This window comes from Colius striatus, chromosome 1 (assembly GCF_028858725.1).
Source record: "Colius striatus isolate bColStr4 chromosome 1, bColStr4.1.hap1, whole genome shotgun sequence".
In the NCBI taxonomy this organism is placed as follows: domain Eukaryota; kingdom Metazoa; phylum Chordata; class Aves; order Coliiformes; family Coliidae; genus Colius; species Colius striatus.
In genome coordinates, this window is record NC_084759.1 from 83,825,824 (window position 1) to 83,846,362 (window position 20,539).

At 32.6% G+C, this 20,539-nt stretch overlaps 1 protein-coding gene across 1 annotated transcript in view; it reads left to right on the forward strand.

The window, feature by feature from the left end:
- IL1RAPL1 (interleukin 1 receptor accessory protein like 1) overlaps window positions 1–20,539 on the forward strand; it is a 685,866-nt gene that overhangs the window by 418,392 nt on the left and 246,935 nt on the right. Inside the window, exons 4-5 of the mRNA XM_061988597.1 lie at window positions 11,631–11,817; window positions 13,813–13,966. Coding sequence (XP_061844581.1) covers window positions 11,631–11,817; window positions 13,813–13,966 — 341 coding nt within the window. The remainder of the gene's footprint in view (window positions 1–11,630; window positions 11,818–13,812; window positions 13,967–20,539) is intronic.

Here is a 20,539-nt window from a genome sequence, read left to right on the forward strand (position 1 = left end):
GTAGGAACATGAACCAGACAGTGTCCATGCAGTAAAGATGGTTAATGGTAACCTGAGCTGCGTTATATGAGGTACTGCCAGATAGAGTGACTATATTCAGCACTTGTGAGGCCACATCTGTAGTACAGTGTCCAGTTCTGGCAGATGTGGATAAACTGGACAAAGTCTAATGAAGATTCATAATGATGATTAGGGAACTGAAGCATTTCCTATATGAATATAGATTAGGAGAGCTGGGCCTCTTTAGCCATGAGAAGATAAAGCTTATCAATCTATATATTTTTATGAAGGGAGGGTTCCAGGCTCTTTTCACTGGTGCCCAGTAATGGGACCAGAGACACAAACTGAAACATTAGGAAACTCTTTTCACTGTGAGAGTGACTTAACTCTGTCAGAGGTTGCTCAGCGAGGTTACAGTCTCCATCCTTGGCAATGTTGAAAAGCCATTTGGACAGGTTTCTGGGCAACCAGCTTTAGGTGGCCTTGATTGAGCAGGGGGACTGGACCAGATGACCTTCAGAGGACTTTTACAACTGTTTTATAAATCTGTGTTTCTATAAATGAAAGAAAGGAGAGGAATAATGAAACTCTGCAAACTTGTAATTTTCCAAAGAAGTCGTAATACTACATTTCTTCTGTTCTGCTATATTTTACTAAGGTATAAAATTCAGTCATCTTCATTATCACTGGTCCCAAGCAAAAGCAAGTGCCACCATCTGCTAAAATGTGAGGAGATGGTCTACCTAGAGGAATTTCAAGCTAAATTATTATCTTCCTTTGGCAGTTTGTATAAGGTAAAAGGATTTTTGTCTATAAGAATATATTTGTACAGGTCTTCATACTTCTGTGTCTTTTAGAAATATGTTGATCTACTGCAGAGAAAACATTTAATATCATTCTGACACATCTACATTTTAGCACTTTGTGACTCATTGGCCCCAAATTTCTTCACTAACAATCCTAGGAAGTCTCACAGACATGAGTAGGCAAGTTAGTACTAAGTTTGTAAGTATCACTAAAATATTAAATGTACTATTAAAATGTACTATTATGCTCACCCATTATACTCCGTGAAGTACAATGTTGCTTTGATTAATTTTTTTTAATTTTTAACTACTTTTAACATTTTTAACTGCAATCTATATGTAAGTGTTGTTCTCTGAAGTAGCTGACATATCAAATATTTTAATAGAAAGTTATTTTCCAAAATTGGGATTTACAGTGCAGAAGAAATAGTTGTAGCATTAATATGCTTTTAAAACCTTTATATAACTTTCTTAAGTCACATATTTTCTTTTATTTCTAGTAATTCTAGATTACTACAAGAATTCTTAATATACCCATATGACTGATTTATGCATATAACTATTTTCTCTCCATTTCTCTTCTGTCCTTCCCTGCTCCTGCAGCACTACCCCAGCACTTGCAGTTCTGTTGGCTCTTGTGGAAAAAGTAATCTGTGATTTTAGCTATCATAGCCAAGGAGTGTGGGAGCCAGCCATCGCAGAGTTTAGGGGGAAAAAACCCAAGAAAACCACAACAAAATGGAACTTTGCATAAAAAGTTTGACAATTGTTATCCAGAAAAAATTGTCGAGAAGCCAAAGGCTGCTGAGGGCATCAGATCCTATCACCAAGGGCACCTCACTTTGTGGCAATGATTATGGCTGAAGAAGGGTGCATTGGTCTTCCTCCCTTGCCTTGTGTCCCAAGACCTCAGGCATGTCCTCAAACAATCCCATTGCTCACTAAAGGCTTTAATATTTTTTGTTCAAAAGTTTTAAAGTTTACAAAGAGCCTCTGTAGTCATCAGTCAAAAGCTCAAGTAGCTTATTAATAACATAGTTTTGGTTTTCCTGAATAAAAGCTTTTCTCTTCAGCTTTCAGGCATCTGAACAGCTCTACCAGAAGTTACTTGGACTGAAAAAGGACTGAATTATGTCTAAAAAATGTGAAATAACTAATTAATGTAATCAACTAAAGTTTTCCCCTGAAATGAGAATTGTTTCTAGAATGTGGATATTGACATCAGTGTCCAAGTTTATTTATTAAGAGTTAAAATAATGTGAAGAAAATGACATTTCTCACACTTTCTTATTTAATGTCTAGTTTAGGAGGAGTTGAAAATATAGTTACTTTCCCAACTCAGCTTGTCTGATGAGGAGAAACATAAGAGAGATTTTTTTGTTCTCTGTTTTCTCTCCCTTTTGTTTTCCCTGGTAAAGATCATAATACTACAATATAACTCAATAAAGATAGCTGATATCTATTAATTCAATGCTTTTGATTTTTCTAGTAATGCTACTAAAAGGGTAAACAAAGAATTTTCTGTCATGATGTATACTGAAAGAACATGTCTACTCTGCTGCAACTAAACTTCCTAATTAGTCATTCTGTTTAATGCAACATGCATAAATCCAGTGTCATGATAGACCATGTACCAAAAGTATTACATCCCTTGAAAATGAAGGAGAATAAAGAGTATGCAGGGGAGTGCTGTCTAAAATGAAAAACATTGTTAGAGGGTTTGGCTGTATTTGTGGGTATCCTAATTGTATGGCAGTTCCATTACTCCTCATTTAGAGCCGCAGAAATACATTGTGCCTATGATCAATACCAGAATCAACAGAGGTCTATTTTCCCTATTCATACTCCTTCTAATGCTGCCTTTGTATACTAGATGAAGATAGCCTTATCCTGAACATTTTTGATGAGAGGAGTTGCTGCTTCACATAGAAAGCAAGTCATCTGCATTCTACACTGAAATCAAACAGGATTTGCTTTAAAATTCGTTCTTCAGAGATGCAGTGAGGCCTTTCTTTCTAGTCCCGAAGGCAGCATGCCTTTGGCACAAGCTGTGTGCTATACTCACCTGAATTATCCTGTTGGTGTAGGGTTGACATGTCAAAGTACCAGAGTGGACAAGTAACGAACAGAGTCCCTTTTTCTTGCCTGTTCTGAATAGCGACAATAAGAGATTCTAAGTGAGGAATACTGAGCTGTAAAAATTCAATTTTAAGTTCCCTTTGGTGAGGACAAGATGGAGACTGACAATTAGTGGGTTTTATTCAGAAGAGGAAAAAAAAAATAGTTTCAAAACAATAATTTGTCTGATCCATTTAAAAGATATATTTTGTAAAGAAATGATGCTTTTAAGTTCCTTGTTCTCTAAGTAATTACTTTAAATGTAAATGTCAATATATTAAATGCTAAAGTTTAGTAAATTATTCTTGCTTTGTGTGTTCTCTTCTATTTTCCCCCTCGTGTCTCCTCTTCTTCCTCCTGTTCTTTTCTCTCTGACAAGTTACCTGTTAATTTAATTTATTTTTCCAATAAACTTGGTTTAAATGGATTTATTGTCTTTAATAAAAATCCCCAAACAGTTTCCTGCTTCCTGGGTTTGGTTTTTTTTTTTGTATTTTTGTATGTTTTAGATTTTTTTTATAATGCTTGAAAATCTATTGAATAAGACAGGTAAATGAAGTGTTTCACTTATATGTAGGAAAAGGTTCTAGCTAATTTCACACTTCTGAACATTTGTTTGCATATGGAAAAGTTATTCATAGTATTGTAGCAATTAAATGTGTCTGAATTCAGATGAAATGGATCTATTACTTCTTTACATATAACTACTTTGGGTAACATGACAGGTATCACTAGTCAGTGCTAATAAATGGAAAAAAACAGTAATTTTTGTTAGAAATTACTAGTATTTTGTGATGATTGTCTTCATTATCTATCCATATTAAAAATTAAATACATTTTGTTTAAATTGATTATTCTTTCTTCTATCCCTAGACATAGAAATTAGCAACTTGGTTGAGCCTCTAGCATATCAAAAACTGTTAAACATTGAACATCAATGCTGACTGTGAGACTTCTAGTAATTTTGTCACTTACAACTTTTCTTTAGTTTATTTTCATGTAGAATTTACAATGGCTTTTAATTTTATACGTAACATATTATAACACGATTATACACAAAATTGAGTATAACAGTAAGATCTAAAATATTTTGACCTTTTTGTATTGGATTAAATTATACTAATTGAACTATGTACAATAGTATCAAAAAATGATTTCAATTAACATAACAAGTTATAACCAGCAAGATTTTTATGTTATTGTCTATGAATTCCTCATCTATGCATGTGTGTATTTTTCATTTTTTTTTAAGAATTTCCTTACTGATAGTGAAACGATAGTGAAAGTAAAACCATATTTTCTTTGCATGTGGCAGGCATATAGAGGTGTTAATTTCATTATGGTGCTGGCACTACTGCAACCATCAGTGCTGACCAATGCTTATTAGATCTTATTTAAGCATATGTAAGTGTATAACAATGTATTTGCAATATTTTGTATGAAGGTCAAAAGTCTTGGAAATATTTGACACTGTAGAATTTAAGAATACCTGAATAATTTCCTTTCAGGATTTTTCTTGTGATGATGCATAAATTGCTGCCCCCAGATAATTTCCATAAGAGGGAAAAAAGACATACATTCATCCCCCATCCAGTATTATGGAATTATGTTTCTTCTAGCAGCATGGAAAACTCAACAGCCTGAAAAATAATGAAGTACAAAGGTGATATGCAGAATGTACCTGATCACAAACTTTTAATTGACTCACACATAATGCATATTGGAAGGCAAAGCCAAATGAAAAGCAGATACACATCTTTTATATACTGCTCTCTTTTAAATTATTTTCTGTTGGCTTGAAAGTATAATGTTTACTATTTTCTACGTTGTACCTGACAAAGGATTTAATACAGTCAATATGTAATATGAAAAAGATTTATTTCTACTATTTTGTTGATTATCTTATTCATTTTTTTTTGTTTTCAAAAGAAAGTCTAAGCATGTTTTTTGATGGCTCAGAAGTGAATTTGTGAGGTTTTGTGTGTGTACTTTTTCCTCTCTGCCTCTGCTAAATGACATTGTTAAACGACCAGTGCTTGGTCACATGCCATTTTTTTTGAGATACATTTTTTTTTCCCCTGCAAAGTGATAAATCTGTCTATTTTTATTCTCTTTTACTTGGTATTTCACCAAGTTTAAAAGAGATGCTTTCCATGTAATCAATTCTTGTTTACAGGTGAAATATAGTACAGAATGAAAAATATAGCAGAAAAAATACATGAAACCTTCTGAGAACTACAAAAAGAAAAACAAAATTATAAATCAGCTACAAGAGATTTTATACACTTACATTTACAAAGAGTGGTGAGGTATACATTAGTGCTGTAGACATGAAGACAAACTTCCTGTTTTCCTAGAAAAATATGGTTCTATGTGCATATATATGGTTATATATTCCCTGAATTCTTTCACATGGAACAGACTGAAGCTATTGTGTTTTAATCACGGCAAGCAAGTAAGCACCACTCTCCTTCCCCAGTAGGATGAAGGAGAGAGTAAAACTCATGGACTGAGATAAAGACATTTTAACAGGATAGAAAAGAAAGAAAGAAAAAAATTTAATAATTGCCGCGAAGTTTTTGGCTCTTGGCCTGAAAAAAACAGACTCAAAGTCTGCAAACCAGGCTCGAAGCCTGAAACCAGGCTCAAAGCCTGAAACCAGGCTCAAAGCCTGAAAAATTAACCAGACTCTAAGTCTGAAAAACCCAGGCTCAAAGCCTGAAACCAGGCTCAAAGCCTGAAAAACCCAGGCTCGAAGCCTGAAAAACTAGCTCCAAGCCTACTTAATGTGGAGATCAACCCAGGGTCCGATTCTCAGCTGGGTGGGAAGAAATCAGTCCTACTCGATGTGAGTGATAGCAGAAATCTTCTTCTTTATTGAGAGCAGGCTCTAACTTATATACACAGCAGCTTCAAAGCTAGCTCAGCAACAGCAGCTAATAGATTACATTGTTATGTAATTCTTATGTACATCCTACTTGTGGTTTCTGCGATAAGCAAGCTCCCTCACATTTTCCCATCTTGTTTTTCTCCGAAGTTGTTTTCCACCTTGAGCCGTTAGCTGAAAACAGCCTGACCTTGAGGGAACAGAAAGCGGCCTGCTGTCTACATGACAGCAACAGCTTTAACCATGGCTCTGACTCTGGTCTTGATTGTGCATTAAATTCATATAACTAGAACTCAGATTGCCTTGCCCCAACAGGCCTAGCATTATACCCCGGGATCCATGTCAATGCTCCCTCATTTTTTCTCCACAAATAATAATTCTTATATAAGAATACACAAAGCAAGTGATGCACAGTGCAGTTGTTCACCACTCGCTGACTGATGCACAGTCATTTCCCAAGAAACTACTCGCGACATTTTTACTCCCAGCTTATGTATTGAGCAGGATGTTATATGATATGGAATTTCTCTTTGCCCAGCTTGTGTCTATTGTCCTGACTGTGTGTCCCTCCAACTGCTCCAACCTTATCACTAGTAGAGCATAAGCTGAAAAGTCCTTGACTTAATATAAACACTACTTAACAACAACTAAAACCATCATTTTTTCATCGTTATTCTCTACTAAATCCAAAATACAACACTAGTAAAGTGTTTCTGTCCTGTTTTATTTATTCATCAAATTATTTTTCAATTCTTGCTACTGAGTGAATTAATGTTGTCCCATATGTTGTTTATATTAGAGAAGACTGATAACATGATTTTCTGAGTCAGAAAAATGCCTTTGTCATGTCTTTGTAAGTGCAAACTTTTGGAAAATCTGACAGAAATAAAAATAACCAACAAAAGTAATCTTACTAAAGGAAACTCATTCTCAAGCTTTCTATTCCTAAAATTCTACTTACTTTAAGCTTTTCAAAGCTCTTACTTGGATAGACTTTGGACTGAACTTTCACAAGTTAACCCATGTCCATTTATGGATATTTTGGATCATGCTACAGACTTTTACCTTGATTTTCAGATATATACTTTTATCTTTTGTATATTTTTTTCATTTTTACTCAATAATGAACAATTTTGCAAGTATTAGAATAGATAAGATCTCAGCCTCATAATCAGTGGAAGTTCTGTATTTGCAGGTCCATTCACTATTTACAGTTCTTGTCAACAGCTCACGTTTTCTTCTTTTCTACTTCATTGATTGATAGTGATCAAAAATGTGTCCTCTGTGATATTCTTATTATCACAGTGCATAATCAGAAGAAAAATACATAGACATGAAATATATACATCTTTGATTTTGCAGATTGGAAAAATTACTCAAAAACCAAGACCTTGAAAATGTTTAGAGAACTTTACCTGTACATCCTGGTAATCTGTAGATCTTTGAGTACTCTTGATTTCATAGGTATTTTGTGACAAACTTCACAAAGCTCTTTATTTTGCTACACAGGAACAATACTGGAGAAAGATGCTTTAGCAGGACAGTTCTTCTCTTTTAAAATAGCTTTTCCTTCCGTGTTTTTTACTTTTTTTTTCCCTTATGTGTAGAAATAGAAATGAATAAAGTGGGCCGTGCTTCTAGACTAATTTCCTAAAACAAGTTGGATTCCTTTGAGTTTTTTTCTTCTTTTTTCCCCACTTTTTCTTACTTTTATCACCTTATCTTCAATTAAGAAAAAACAATGAAATGCATATGTATGTTTTCCAGCTTACATCTCGAAGAAATAATATGCTAAAGTGGGTATCAATTTTACCAGGGGGAAAAAAAAAAAACCCACACAGAGAAAGGAAATTAAATATTTTCCTTCCGAGTACCAGGAGGTGCTTCAACTCAAACATTCAGTTGTAGAAAACTTTTTAATAATCTTATTGTTCGTAATTATATTGACATTAAAGCATGCCTTATGTAGGTAGTTGACAAGCTTTACTCCACTGTCACTCTGTAATTTCACAATTTGAAGAATGTTTCTTTTAAATAACAAGTATTTCAGTTCCTTGAGCTGAGAAATGCATGGTAGTCATAAAACAGTTTCATTTAGTAATAATTAAAGTATTAAATATGTTTTGTAGAAATAGCTAATTACACTCTTAAGTGTTTTGAAAAGTAATCTATGTAATAATTTATTTGTAAGAGTAGAGTATGCAGAATCCCATTTGTTACAAATTGCTATAATTCTATTTAAGAGATAGCTTTAAATGGCAATTGAGACTCTCATAAGACTAAGCAAACATTGATCTTATTTTAGATTTAGGTCAGAAATCAAGCAGAGTCTCCATGATATTGCTATGAATTCTGGGTCACTGTCTGGAGAAGAAAGAGATTTTGTAATATAGCTGTATTTGTAGTTTAACCTATGTTTTCCTGCTTTTCATGATTTCTTTACTCAACTGTAAGACTTTTCCATATCTCACATGCTTCCACACACTTTAACTTTTAGTCTTTTAATTCTCTACATAGAGCTTTTGCTCTCTTCACACTCCCATACTCTATCACAGTCTGCATATCAAAGTATCTCGTGTGACTGATACCCTATATGAACATACATCTGTGATAGTTGTAGTTCAACTAATTTAAAGTGAAATAGATACTGATGAGTTGATGAAGTAGATGGAATTTCAGTCAGAGAAAAGGATAAAAGCAGAAGTCTTCTCTTATTTTAAACAGACTCTTGCTAATCAGTACTGTATATGCTTTCACATGGTTATTGTACAACCAAGAGGTTAAGTAATTTCATGTAAGAAAAGGTGAATCATTAATTCAAAAGAACCATGGAAATTTGGAACAGCTGCTCCCAAAATATAGAGGTCATTGAGAATTTAAACCTTTTATGCACTATTCTGTTCTATAGTTTTACAGGATTCAATCACAGATCCATTTTTACTGAGCCCTAAAATTTTAGGGATAATAAATAGCTACAAAAGTAAAAGACCTATAACGGAATCAAGATATTTAGTAGATATACTTACTATGTTGTTTTTACTTCAATGCTTATAGATCTACAGCATATAAGTGACATGTCAATGTGAAGATGACCACGAGTCCCTCTCATACAAATTTTGTTAATCAGTGGTAGCAGGGGGATGTATATTTTCCCAGTCCTAACAGGAAATTTTGTCAAGTGGACAAGAAAGAGGAAACACGAAAGAGTTCTAGTAATCCCTCTGAAACCTGTGTGATTTTCTTGGCTGAACTTTTCTTAAGTAATTGTTGCCGATTTGAGTTTTTAGACTTTTTTTAGTTTTTGGGTTTTTTTGGTACTGCTTTAAAATATAGTAGCCTGGTGATAAAGGTACACAGTTTGGACCACACTGGAGGAAAAAAAAGGAGAAAAACTTCAACATTTACTCTAAATAATGAATGCAACTTTGGTTTTCCATCAAGTTAGAGAATTTCCTTAAACTTGTGATGTAAATTTGTTTATTTGTTTGATTTACTGTCTCTAGTAAGAGACATATGGAAAATATTCATAGTTCTGACATATGAACATTTTTTACCCCTTACAGTATATGCATGTTTGCCAGAGGGCTCTGCTGTCTTTTTCTGCTAGATATGAGGTTTCACATTTACCAGATCCATCTGTCTTCTTCATTCCCACCTGGGAATTTTCTTTCTCTTTTTCTGTTCTGTGAGCCCATTAGCTTGGTTTCCTTTGCTCATACTGTTTATTGTGCTCTGCCTTTTATATAATTCTTTGTTTCATCCCAACAGACTGGGTTTCTGACATACAATCTGACATAGAGATGAGTCAGATTGACAGTGCAGTTAATATTTACAGTCACAGTAAGAAAGTGTATATCATTGGGGGCAACTGGAACTTTAGGTTCTTTTGATGATACTTTGGGCTTTTTAGAGAAAATTCTGTTAGGGAAGTTAGCTGACAAAGTGTCCACCCAAAATGTTTTAGTACCTTCTATCTAACAGTTTAGAACAGAATTACCTTAAAGCCCAGACAGTTTATGCTTCTGTCTGCAGAAGGTTATATCCATGTGACTCAAATCACAAACACACGTAACTCTGAGTCATTAAATACCAACATCCACTTCAAACAACGAGTTTAAACATTCTGAGATATTTCCAAAATACCTCTCTTCTTATGAAGCAGGGCACTTAAGTTGCATCTGGTGATGAATCTACTGTTGTGATGGAAACTTGGATGTGCCTCAAAAGGAATTCTGACTCTGGCAATTGACATTGCCAGTGTTGCAGAACACAGCTCTCACTAGACCAAAACTAGGAAAACTAGAAAACATATATTAAATTTCTACTTAGCTTGCTTCTTCAGAGAATGGGATGACAATTAAGTGGGTTTTGTGGTTTTTTTTTCCTCTGAGATACTTCTAGAAATTGTTTAGTAACATGAACATAACATAATGCTCAAACACAGGGAAAAGAATAAATTTAAATGTGTAATTTAAATAGTCAATGTCTCTCTATGTGTTACTCTCTCTCATTCATTAATGGAACCTTCTCATCTAGTTAGTGTCTTGACTCTCAGAACTTGTTTAGACCTCGTCCTCATTTCCAACAGATAGGTCTTTCAAAAGCAGAGAAAGAGAATTTTACCAATTTAAAAAAAACGAATTACATGACTTTATATAATGGTTTCAAGCTACACGTTCAAAGTAGCAGATTAATGGAAGAATAACTTGATATACAGAAATGAAAATACATTCATTAAAATACTGCATGATTTTAAATTACATGTACAGATAAGAATGGGCATCGACTTTTAAACGGTTTAAAAACAGCCGAGGGATGCATACTTAGTGGATGCATTCTTTGCTTTGCAAACCAACTTCACTTGCCTTATACATCCAAATTCACGACATACTAAATTATACTTACAGCTTCTTTATAAGAGAGCAAGGGTCTTTCAGCTTAGCAAGGGTCAAATACATTTACAAAACAGTAGGAAAGAATTGTTCCATTTTCACAGTGTGTTCCTGGGGAATGCTCAACTTTACACTCTTATTCAAACACTTTAAACAACTTTGTCTTTGAGCCTAATTAAAGTGTATAATGAAATGTGATAAGAAAGGTAATGGTTCCTAGTTTCTGGCTGCCTGACAGCAATATCTGGAAACACAAAAAGGAAAAAGTTTCATGAGAACTCAAAGTAATGAATGCTATAGGTAGTGCAGAAGTAATATTTTGGCCTGGGAATATATGGGGTCTGAATGCTAAGGTGTACAGGTTAGTGGTTTACTGGGTTAACACAATCTCATTCTATAATTGGGTCACAAAACTGATTTTAATTAACAGCTGCAAATAGATTACCACTTCCACTTTAAAGCGTGCTGACTTCTGAGGAATAGGTGGCTTTTGGTGTGATGCTCAGAGTGGCAATTGAGTATTTACCTGTGGTACTACATGATCTGTTCACTCTCAATAGCTGTTGTAAGGATGTCTGTCAACAAATAGGTTGTCTAGTGCTGCTATTAAACACCTGGAGCTTTAATTGGATATTTACTTTTGGAGAAATTGCTCTCAAATACACAATAAGGAGAGTAATGTTAGAAAGGGAGAGAGTCTCTCAGACTCATAGAGTAAGGCCAAACAATATTTTCTAAATATTATAGTTAATGGCTGAGAAAGAAGTAAAATGATTGTGAAGAGGATAAAATACACACAAAATGCAATGTCTGATTTTATATCTTTTACTTGGGATGAAAATTATGACTTAAAAACAATGTCATGTACATTAGCATTTCTTATTTTTTTCATATTAGACTTTTATTTCTATTTTTATTGCATTACAGAAACTCAACTTATTGCATGAAAGTGTCCATTTCGCTGACGGTGGGTGAAAATGACACTGGACTCTGCTACAATTCAAAGATGAAATATTTTGAAAAAGCTGAACTTAGCAAAAGCAAGGAAATCTCATGCCCTGAAATTGAGGATTTTTTAGTTCCATTTAGGGAGCCTGAAATTCTGTGGTATAAGGTAAGGAATGTAAAAAAATTTTCAACTTCAACAAGATATTTTCAATGTTCTTATGATTTTCGTCATCTAAAATATGCTATGAAGCTTGGATTGTTTTCAAATTTGTTGATAATAGACAACAGAATTACGGATAGAAAAGAATTAACTGATTGAAAAAATGCTTCCTTTGGTAAACTTTAGAGCTAGCATTTTCCTAATATCTGTTTATGGATGTCACAAAGATTTGGCCACTTTCTGCAAACAGGAGATCTAAAAAAGAAAATTGTTACCTCTCTGGGGTCATTTCATATGCTAAGGTAAAGCCATGTGAGCTGCTTATATAGTAACTGCTTGGGCTATACCAGGCTAAAGAGGGTGTTTCTTAAATATCAGATGTAAACTCTGTTTGGAAAACTGTAAATACGTACCTATGCATGCTATTATCTGAATGAATGGCTTAATTTTGTAGGATAAAATTCAGTAAAGACTTCCAAAACTTGAGTCTTTATTAGCTAGCTTTCACTTTAAAATATAATTTATTGGTTTTATCAAGAAATTCATTTCAATACTATGTACTGATTTCTAGATTATTAGATAAGGGGCAAGTTATTTCAAATAGTCCTGCCCACGGGCAGCAACTAGAACTTCCATGAACAGAAGCTTGAGTTCTGATTTTCTTATCATCTGCAGGAAATAATACTTCAGTACTGTAAAGTACAAAGTTTAAAGACTCCAAAAGTTCAGCAAATCTGAACTTTAGATTCTGTGTATTTTGTGTACACAGCCTACAGATGTCTGTGTGTACAGGAAATCATAGTGTAAGAATGTGCTGGTATGTGTTGTAATTATTTTACATCTGATAATTTACCTGGTCATATAAGTGTTTTTAAATACAGTAGTCAAGTCTACGCTATCTACTAAGTAAAAACTTATGACCTAGAAGGATTCTGGCCAAAAAACTGACAGTATGTGTATGATAGGACACCAGTTATTTACTTATACAAATCTTGGATTTTGTATTTGTAATATAAGATATTCCAGAAGTTTGACCAAATTTAAAACTATGATTGGCTTCAACAAGAGCTCAAAAGGTTGGCTTTTTAAGAGTCATTGACAGAGTTTCTGTACATGAATGCAACCAATCTCTTACATTTTAATATTTTTTTTAAATAGCTTATTTTCTAAACATGATTATAACATAATCAAGTAAAATATTTTGTGACAGTCAATCAAAAGATATTGTTCATATGAAAAGCATCAATCCATCTTTCTAATAGATTATAAATACAATGGATTGTAATAATGATTAAAAAAAATTAGAAAACCTAGAAACACTCAAAATATTCAAAGCTATTTTAGACATTACCTTGGTTATTTGAGTGAAATAAATTAATCATTTTAGGGACCTAAGAAACATGCATGTAAAAATTTATATGCTCTGATATAGAATTAAAAGTAATGTTTTGGTATTAATAATAAAAATATTAACTCCTTTTTTTACTAAATGTAAAACCTTTTACTAAGAGCTCAGGGAGCTTTTGTTCTAAGTTTTTTTTAGAAAGACACATGTAACATCCTCATTCCTCCTCATTCTCATATTTTTCTGTTTCTTTATATTTTTATTATAATTTTTAAAACTCTCTTTTTTTAAAAATAAGTTCTCCCCTTTAACCTGTAGCTACTAGTAATCTTGCAGTCATGATCACAGTCATAAGTGTATCAACAAAGAAATAAAAGAAATTTTAGCAACTTAAAATTAAAAGAAAAACACCAAAGGAATGAACTCCTCTTTTCTTGTCAGAGGGCAAAAATTTAATCAGCTAATGAAATTTTATAGACTTTCTTTTCTTTAATTAACACTTAAATTATCTGGATTTTTAGACATATAGAGTATGCAAAGTTCATAACTAGATGGGTTTCATGCTTAGCCAACTTGGCTTTGAGTAGCATTGTCACCAGTTATTCAATTTAAATGTAAGAATATAGTCACTGAAGTATTATATTATCTTTAAACAGGAATGCAAGTCAAAGACGTGGAGATCAAGTATTGTGTTTAAGAAAGACACTCTTGTCATTCGAGAAGTTAGAGAGGATGACATTGGAAATTACACTTGTGAGTTAAAATATGGATTCTTTGTTGTCAGAAGAACTACGGAGTTAACAGTTACAGGTAATTACAGGCTGTTGTTATCTTTACATTTAGAAAAAAAAAAATGAATGTGATGATTTGAGATGTGCACATTTGAGTCATTATGAGTACATAAAACACTTTTGCTCAGAACTTTGCCTATATATTAATGGTTGATACATTAAAGCTGTCCTGAACATTTCACAGAACTATGTGTAACATTGCTAACAAGTCTGAGTTTTGGCCTCCTGAAAATAGATAGGTCGTATTTTTAATGGAAAATATGGTCAAAGAACAGGCAACTTCATCAAGCACTACCTCTAACAGAAAATATCATCATCTATTATACTACTTAATTTGATCAAATGCCTTGGACTATAAACAACTGTAGCTATAACTCAATAGCAGTCACTCTAATTGTCTTTGGATATGAGAATACCTGTAGCTGCAATCCAATAGCAGCAGGTCTATTGAGATCATTACAACTGGGTTACAGATATGTAAGGGATAGTGTTTGAGCAACACATGATAACGGTGGAAGCATTCTTCCTATGATATTCTCTCTTGGCTTTCTATAGTTTACAGTTCAAGAACTTCCTGATCTCAATCATCACTTGCTGTGGTTATCAATTAAGCTGCTTTCCATCAGTCTGATTATTTTTTTAATGCATTCATTCTTGGTTTCAAAATAATTTGAACTATCAAGTTCCATAGAGTAATTATGTAACGTTAAATAAATTCTATAATTTTTCACATAGCAATTGAAGAAAATATATTTTACATAATCTAGTTTTAAAACTACCACATTAACATGTAGAATCATAGATTAAAAACGAAATATATACTGTAATAGCAATGTCCACAGCAGCAAAACGGTATGAAAAATGGTCCACTGAATTTTCAGTGTCTCACCAGACCCTTCTAACCTCTGTTTTACAAATGTGCTTTTATAAAATATATAGCTGAACATATACCTAAGGTAGAAAATTAGTCTCTGGAATTATAGGATGCAATAGACAGGAGTACATGATGATCTGTGTAATATAGTATAATTCCACAGTATATTCTTTAGAAGAAGAAAGAAATGGGATTTTCATGGCAAACTGGAGGTGAACTAGAACCATGTGATTGAAAAAAATGCTTTTATATGTAAGTTCTTACACCTTCCAAATGCCTAATAAACTGAGAAACAATTCTTAGAGAAGGAGTTTTGTGGGCATTTCTTGTTCCTTTTTAATATCTAATATATAAATATATTACACACCATCAAATAGTAATAGCATTAAGCCAAATTGCAACAATTTCCTTTTATGGTGAAAAATTTGCTTTCTATTTTTATATATTCCATTTGCTCTTCACATTATCAGAAATTATAGTGAATTATGGTCCACAAATTTTTTTTGTAGATTAGTCTGGAAATCATTTTGTTTATATTCTTGTGAGAGAATTTAATAATCAATCTCACTTAATTAAGCTCAATATCCAGGATCTCCTAATAATTTTTCTTTTGCACAAAATTGATTTATTTGGTCAGTACAGACAGGCAATTACTGTTTAGTGATTAACCTCACAGTAAACATCCATATACTCTGATTGACTCTCATATGAAGAAAGCAGAGACAGTGTTAACGAATGTGTTTTATACTAGAAGGAGGTTGTCAATTATATTCTTCAATATATGACAGATGGATTCAAAGAGTACATATTCCCATAGGTGATTCCTTCTACCCTTATGGTTGGTGTTCCACTGCACAACAGTGTTTCAAATAGATTCAGACTGACAGAAAGGAGAAAGAAAAAAACATTAGACCCAGATGTATGTTACTACTTGTAGTAATAGTCTAAAAAATGTAATCCATCACTTGTGGTGTAGGTAGGAGTTTAGTATTTAATGTTCAACTAGACAGAGACAGAAACAGACTTGGCTGATTTTGATGTGCTAAAGATGAATGAATGCATATGCAGAGACCTACTCAGTTTCCACCTCTTCAAATCCCAGCTGATGTGAGAACAACCTCCAAGTTGGTAAACTGATAGAGTAGTACTGTAGGTCTTCATATTGTCTTTATAATACTACGTGACTAAAAAGAACAAACAACATAGTACTACTAATTTTATTCTTATCTCTATTGATGTCTTGATAAAACTTTTAATCAATACTTTATAGTAAGAGATTCACACTTCAAGTGCCTATATTGTTCTTGCTCTGTGAGCTGAACATAGATTGAGGAATATATAGAATATATATACAGAAGAAATGGGGGGTAGAAGGGGCAATTTGTTCCTTTTGGAAAGGAAATTTCATAATTTAATTCATAAACTAATATATAAATGTTGCAAGTATCAAATTACATGTAATAAATTAACCTGATAGTTTATTGCTTTACTATATTAGTTAAAACATATTTAATTGAAACAAAGCAATGATGTAACTCTCTGACATACAATCTCCAACATGACTCCAGGCAGAACCATTAAATGATGTTTGTGTGAACCATTGCTAAGAATAAATTCCTTCAATAAAACCCAACTCTATAAGAAATGATAGAAATATTTTTAAGACATTTCAAATTTTTCTACTTTTTAGTAAAAGGAATTAAAAAAGTTATAAGAATTACCAATTTGCTCAGATTTTTCTGAACATATGGATAGCTGCAATACGTTTATCAATTTGTAATATTTTTATCAAAGTGAAATTTATGAAAAATAACTTTGTGATCATTAGTGTTATCTTGCGTGATAATGCTGCATGTGACACCGTTGCATACTCATCTTTAGAAAACACAGGCACTTACTTTTTTTCATTTTCTGTGTCTTATGTTTCCATCTATTTAAGTTTGAAGTTTGGACTTTTTACTTTTCTTTCCTGGGTTATAGCACCATTCCTCTAGAAACAGAAAGAAATCCACTTCTGCTGCAAAAAAATCCATGAGCCAGATGTATACGTTTGCAGTATTCCATGGAAGCTGAAGATCTGCTTTTGTGTATTATTATCATTGCCTATTTGGAAAACAAACTGCTAATTAATTTTCTAAGAAATTGTATGTATCTGGTTGTTGACATAACAGGATTCAGTGTATTAAGCAGAGAGTAGAACTGGATTAAAGCATTATGCTTGTCCTTCCTTTTACCTAGCAAAGGCCAGGAAAAACAGGCAGAGTATTCAGAGAGTATACACAATCATTGCGATACTCTCCAGTTACCTAAAATTTTCTTCTTCCTTTGGCTCTCCAAAATTCAGATTAAAAGTTGGAAGATAAAAGTGATGATTTGGGGAAGAAGGATTGTTTCAGTGGATAGCCTATCTCTGAACAATTTTTACTGAAAACTTTTATTAAGTTTGAGTCCAGACAGTCATTTATACAACATTTCAAAAGTATTTTTTGTAAACAGTCTCTTTTTTCAAATGATCATTTAGATGTTCTATAAACAAAAACAAAACAAACAAAAAAATTATTAAGAACTCCTGAGAATTTACTGAACTAGCAGAGTACAGGAGATGCTATATCTTTCTCTCAGAGACTTCTTTGAATCTCACATTCTAAAAGTTATAAGCACCATAAATGCATTTAAATAAGAATTGCAGACCTAATACTGAAGTCATGAAGATAACTACACATGAGATATATATCCTGAAAGTATGTTGAAAATACCAAATTCACCAAAACTCATATTAGTTTAAAGTTCCTGGTGATTTTTGAGAGGAGTGAGTTGTTCTCTTAATTAAAAAAAAAAAATAAAGAATTACATAAATCTTATCGCAGAAGAAAAAATATGATTTCTTCAGACAACATAGAAAGGATGGAAACAATTGCTTTATAAAGTCATGAAAAGTTTTTTCTTTTATGACACATAAGAGTTAGAGTAGAAGGCAGAATATGATAATCTCAGTGCTTTACAATTTATATACCTGTGCACCTCATACTGAAATGTAGAATGATTCATATTCTGATTTAGAATTAAAATTGAAAAAAAAGAAGGAAATTTACATATTTTTATAAAGACCAAAACATTTTATAGGGAGTGCCACTAACATCTAAATGTAGCCATTGAAAATCCCTAAGCCAGATAAAAAGATTATTTTCCGTCCCTTTAAAGAATAAGACAACAAATTGCCCTTTTTTAGATTAAATTGTAAGCACTGAATATCACCTTAGGTACATCTTTAAAGTAACAACCATATCAGATTGCTACAACCACATTTTTGAGTTTATGAAAAATATCTTGTAAACAGCAGTAACATTGCACTAACATTTGTAAACAATACACAAAATCTTAAAATGTTATTCCTTCTCAAGAATAAGTATGTGCTTCACTTCTTTTCCAGAGTATGGTTTCTTCTTATAATATGGAAATATCTTTCAGGTGTTTTTTATGAGCAAAATTCTTTTGCTTTGATTCTAATATTGTTTGGAAGATCTGTATCTCCCACCAAAAATTATCAACTAAGTTATTTTTGTTCTGACTTACAAATTGTCTGATTTGTGAAATAAAAGCTACACACCATTTATTTGAGCTTATAAGTAATGAAAATATTCAGGAAAGGGTTAGTGCTTACAAATATCTTGATACTATAAGTAATGGACATTTAATTTCATTCAGGTCAAATGAAGTGCAGCTTGAGTCAAAGAGAATAAATGTGTCTCCACTGCAACATCAAATAGTTCTATATTGAACATCATAAAGAAAATAGATCCTATAATACTTGCAGTTAGAGCATTACTTACTCAATATCTCCATGACTTTTTTATTTTAAATATTATTTCTTTTTTTTTCCTCATTCTGTTAAAATTAAGAAACCCTTATATCTCGCAGCTAGGATCAGAGCTAATTTGTAGGTTTTTACTCTTGAAGCCTTTCCTCAGAGACACACTTTATTGGCTTTATTCATTGATTAATTCCTTTAGAGTCCTCTTAAAAACAACACCTGCTGGAATGCACACTATTTTAGATTTAGATATTCGAATGTGTTCAGGATTAAGCTATAGCAATATTAAAGTTAATGTAAATTGATATAACTCTTTTTATTACTTAAATTTAGTCTGCTTAGTTTAAAATATTCCTGCAATAATCTTGAAAGTGACAGTTCACTTTCCATCTGCTACCAGTGACTTTTTAGACAAAAAAAAGAAATGAAATTTGTCTCTTTCAAAGTAATAGTCAACCCTGTTAGTGTTGATTAAAGGTTGACATTTGTGGAATAAGATTGACCTCTTGCTTTTTGACAGAATTAGTCTCCACTAGCATAGTAGAAAATCTTAAATGACCATCCATATATATTTACTATTAGTACTGAGAAGTGCACTGTGAAAATAAATAGTATGAAATAGTAATATAATTAAATAATATAATTAAATTACATACCTCATAAGTCAGTACATTTAGATATTGTATACATGGCAAGTCACCATATTTTGTGAAGAAAAAAAAGTCGGGGAGAAGACTGATTCTATGATAAGATTTCAGACTGCCTTAAGTGCTCTGTATTCTAACTGTATAAGACAAAATGCCTACTCTTTTTTTCCCCTAAAATGTTTTGTGGCTCTTTCTCACTCAATAAATTGGAATACAGAAAGGTACTGCAATAAGCATGTACCTCTTTATTTTTAGCACGTGCTAAGTGAGAAAAGTGGTGAAGAACAAAGAGGATTGTTTTGCAAGCATATAGAGCTTGAGAACAGACTCTACTTAGTTTCTGCAGTTAATGACAGAGATGAACCATTTCCAATTCACCCAACCCCTCTTTGCTTCAGTTAATCCTAATAATTATCAGAGCTGACGCTCATTCCTTTTGTTCATCATGAATTTAATTCAACTCTAAAACATACCCAGATAGAAATTTACCATTATTCTGTGCAAAAACTACTAAAATATAAAACAAACAATAAATTCATTATGAAAGCAGCATGTTCAAAATGGCAACCTAGCATTTTTGTAATACATAAAATGCTGTATGTTTAACAAATTCATGGCTGAACAGTGGGTTGGACTTTTTTCTTTATTTAGAAATCAGTGAACTTTTATAGTGCAAGCATTTTTGTATGGCTAAAAAATAATGATCTAAATTAATCTTCTGTGTACAGTTGAGTAACATGAGAGATTTGATGAAAGCATTTTCTAGAAATGTTCAATGAACATATTTATTGTAAATGAGTTTAATGGCATGGTGGGTTTGTGAGGATGGGTTTTGATAGCAAAGGACAGTTTTGATCTATAAACCTCCGGACTATGGGCCCAGCACACTTCTCTTATTCAAAACCAGCCTTATGTGAAGAGAGTGATGAGCTTCGGATATTTTACTTGACTAAGTGCAAATGATGATTAATTAAAGATTATTCCCATCCAAAGTCACTGGAGATAGAGAGAGAAGATTCTCTAGACAGTAGCTCAGAAAAGTTGACAGAGTTGAGTGCTCAGAACTGATAAAGTCTCTATGGCTTTAGAATGAGTAGAGTTTCTTATGCCTAATGTTAAATCTGTTGAATAATTTTTTCCTATTTTTTGATAGGTCTGAATGCTTGTCATTCTGGATGAAGTCATAATTCATGTATAAAATATCTTCTACAATATCTTATCCTTCTTAGTTGTTATTTTTTTTATATATTTATCAAAAAA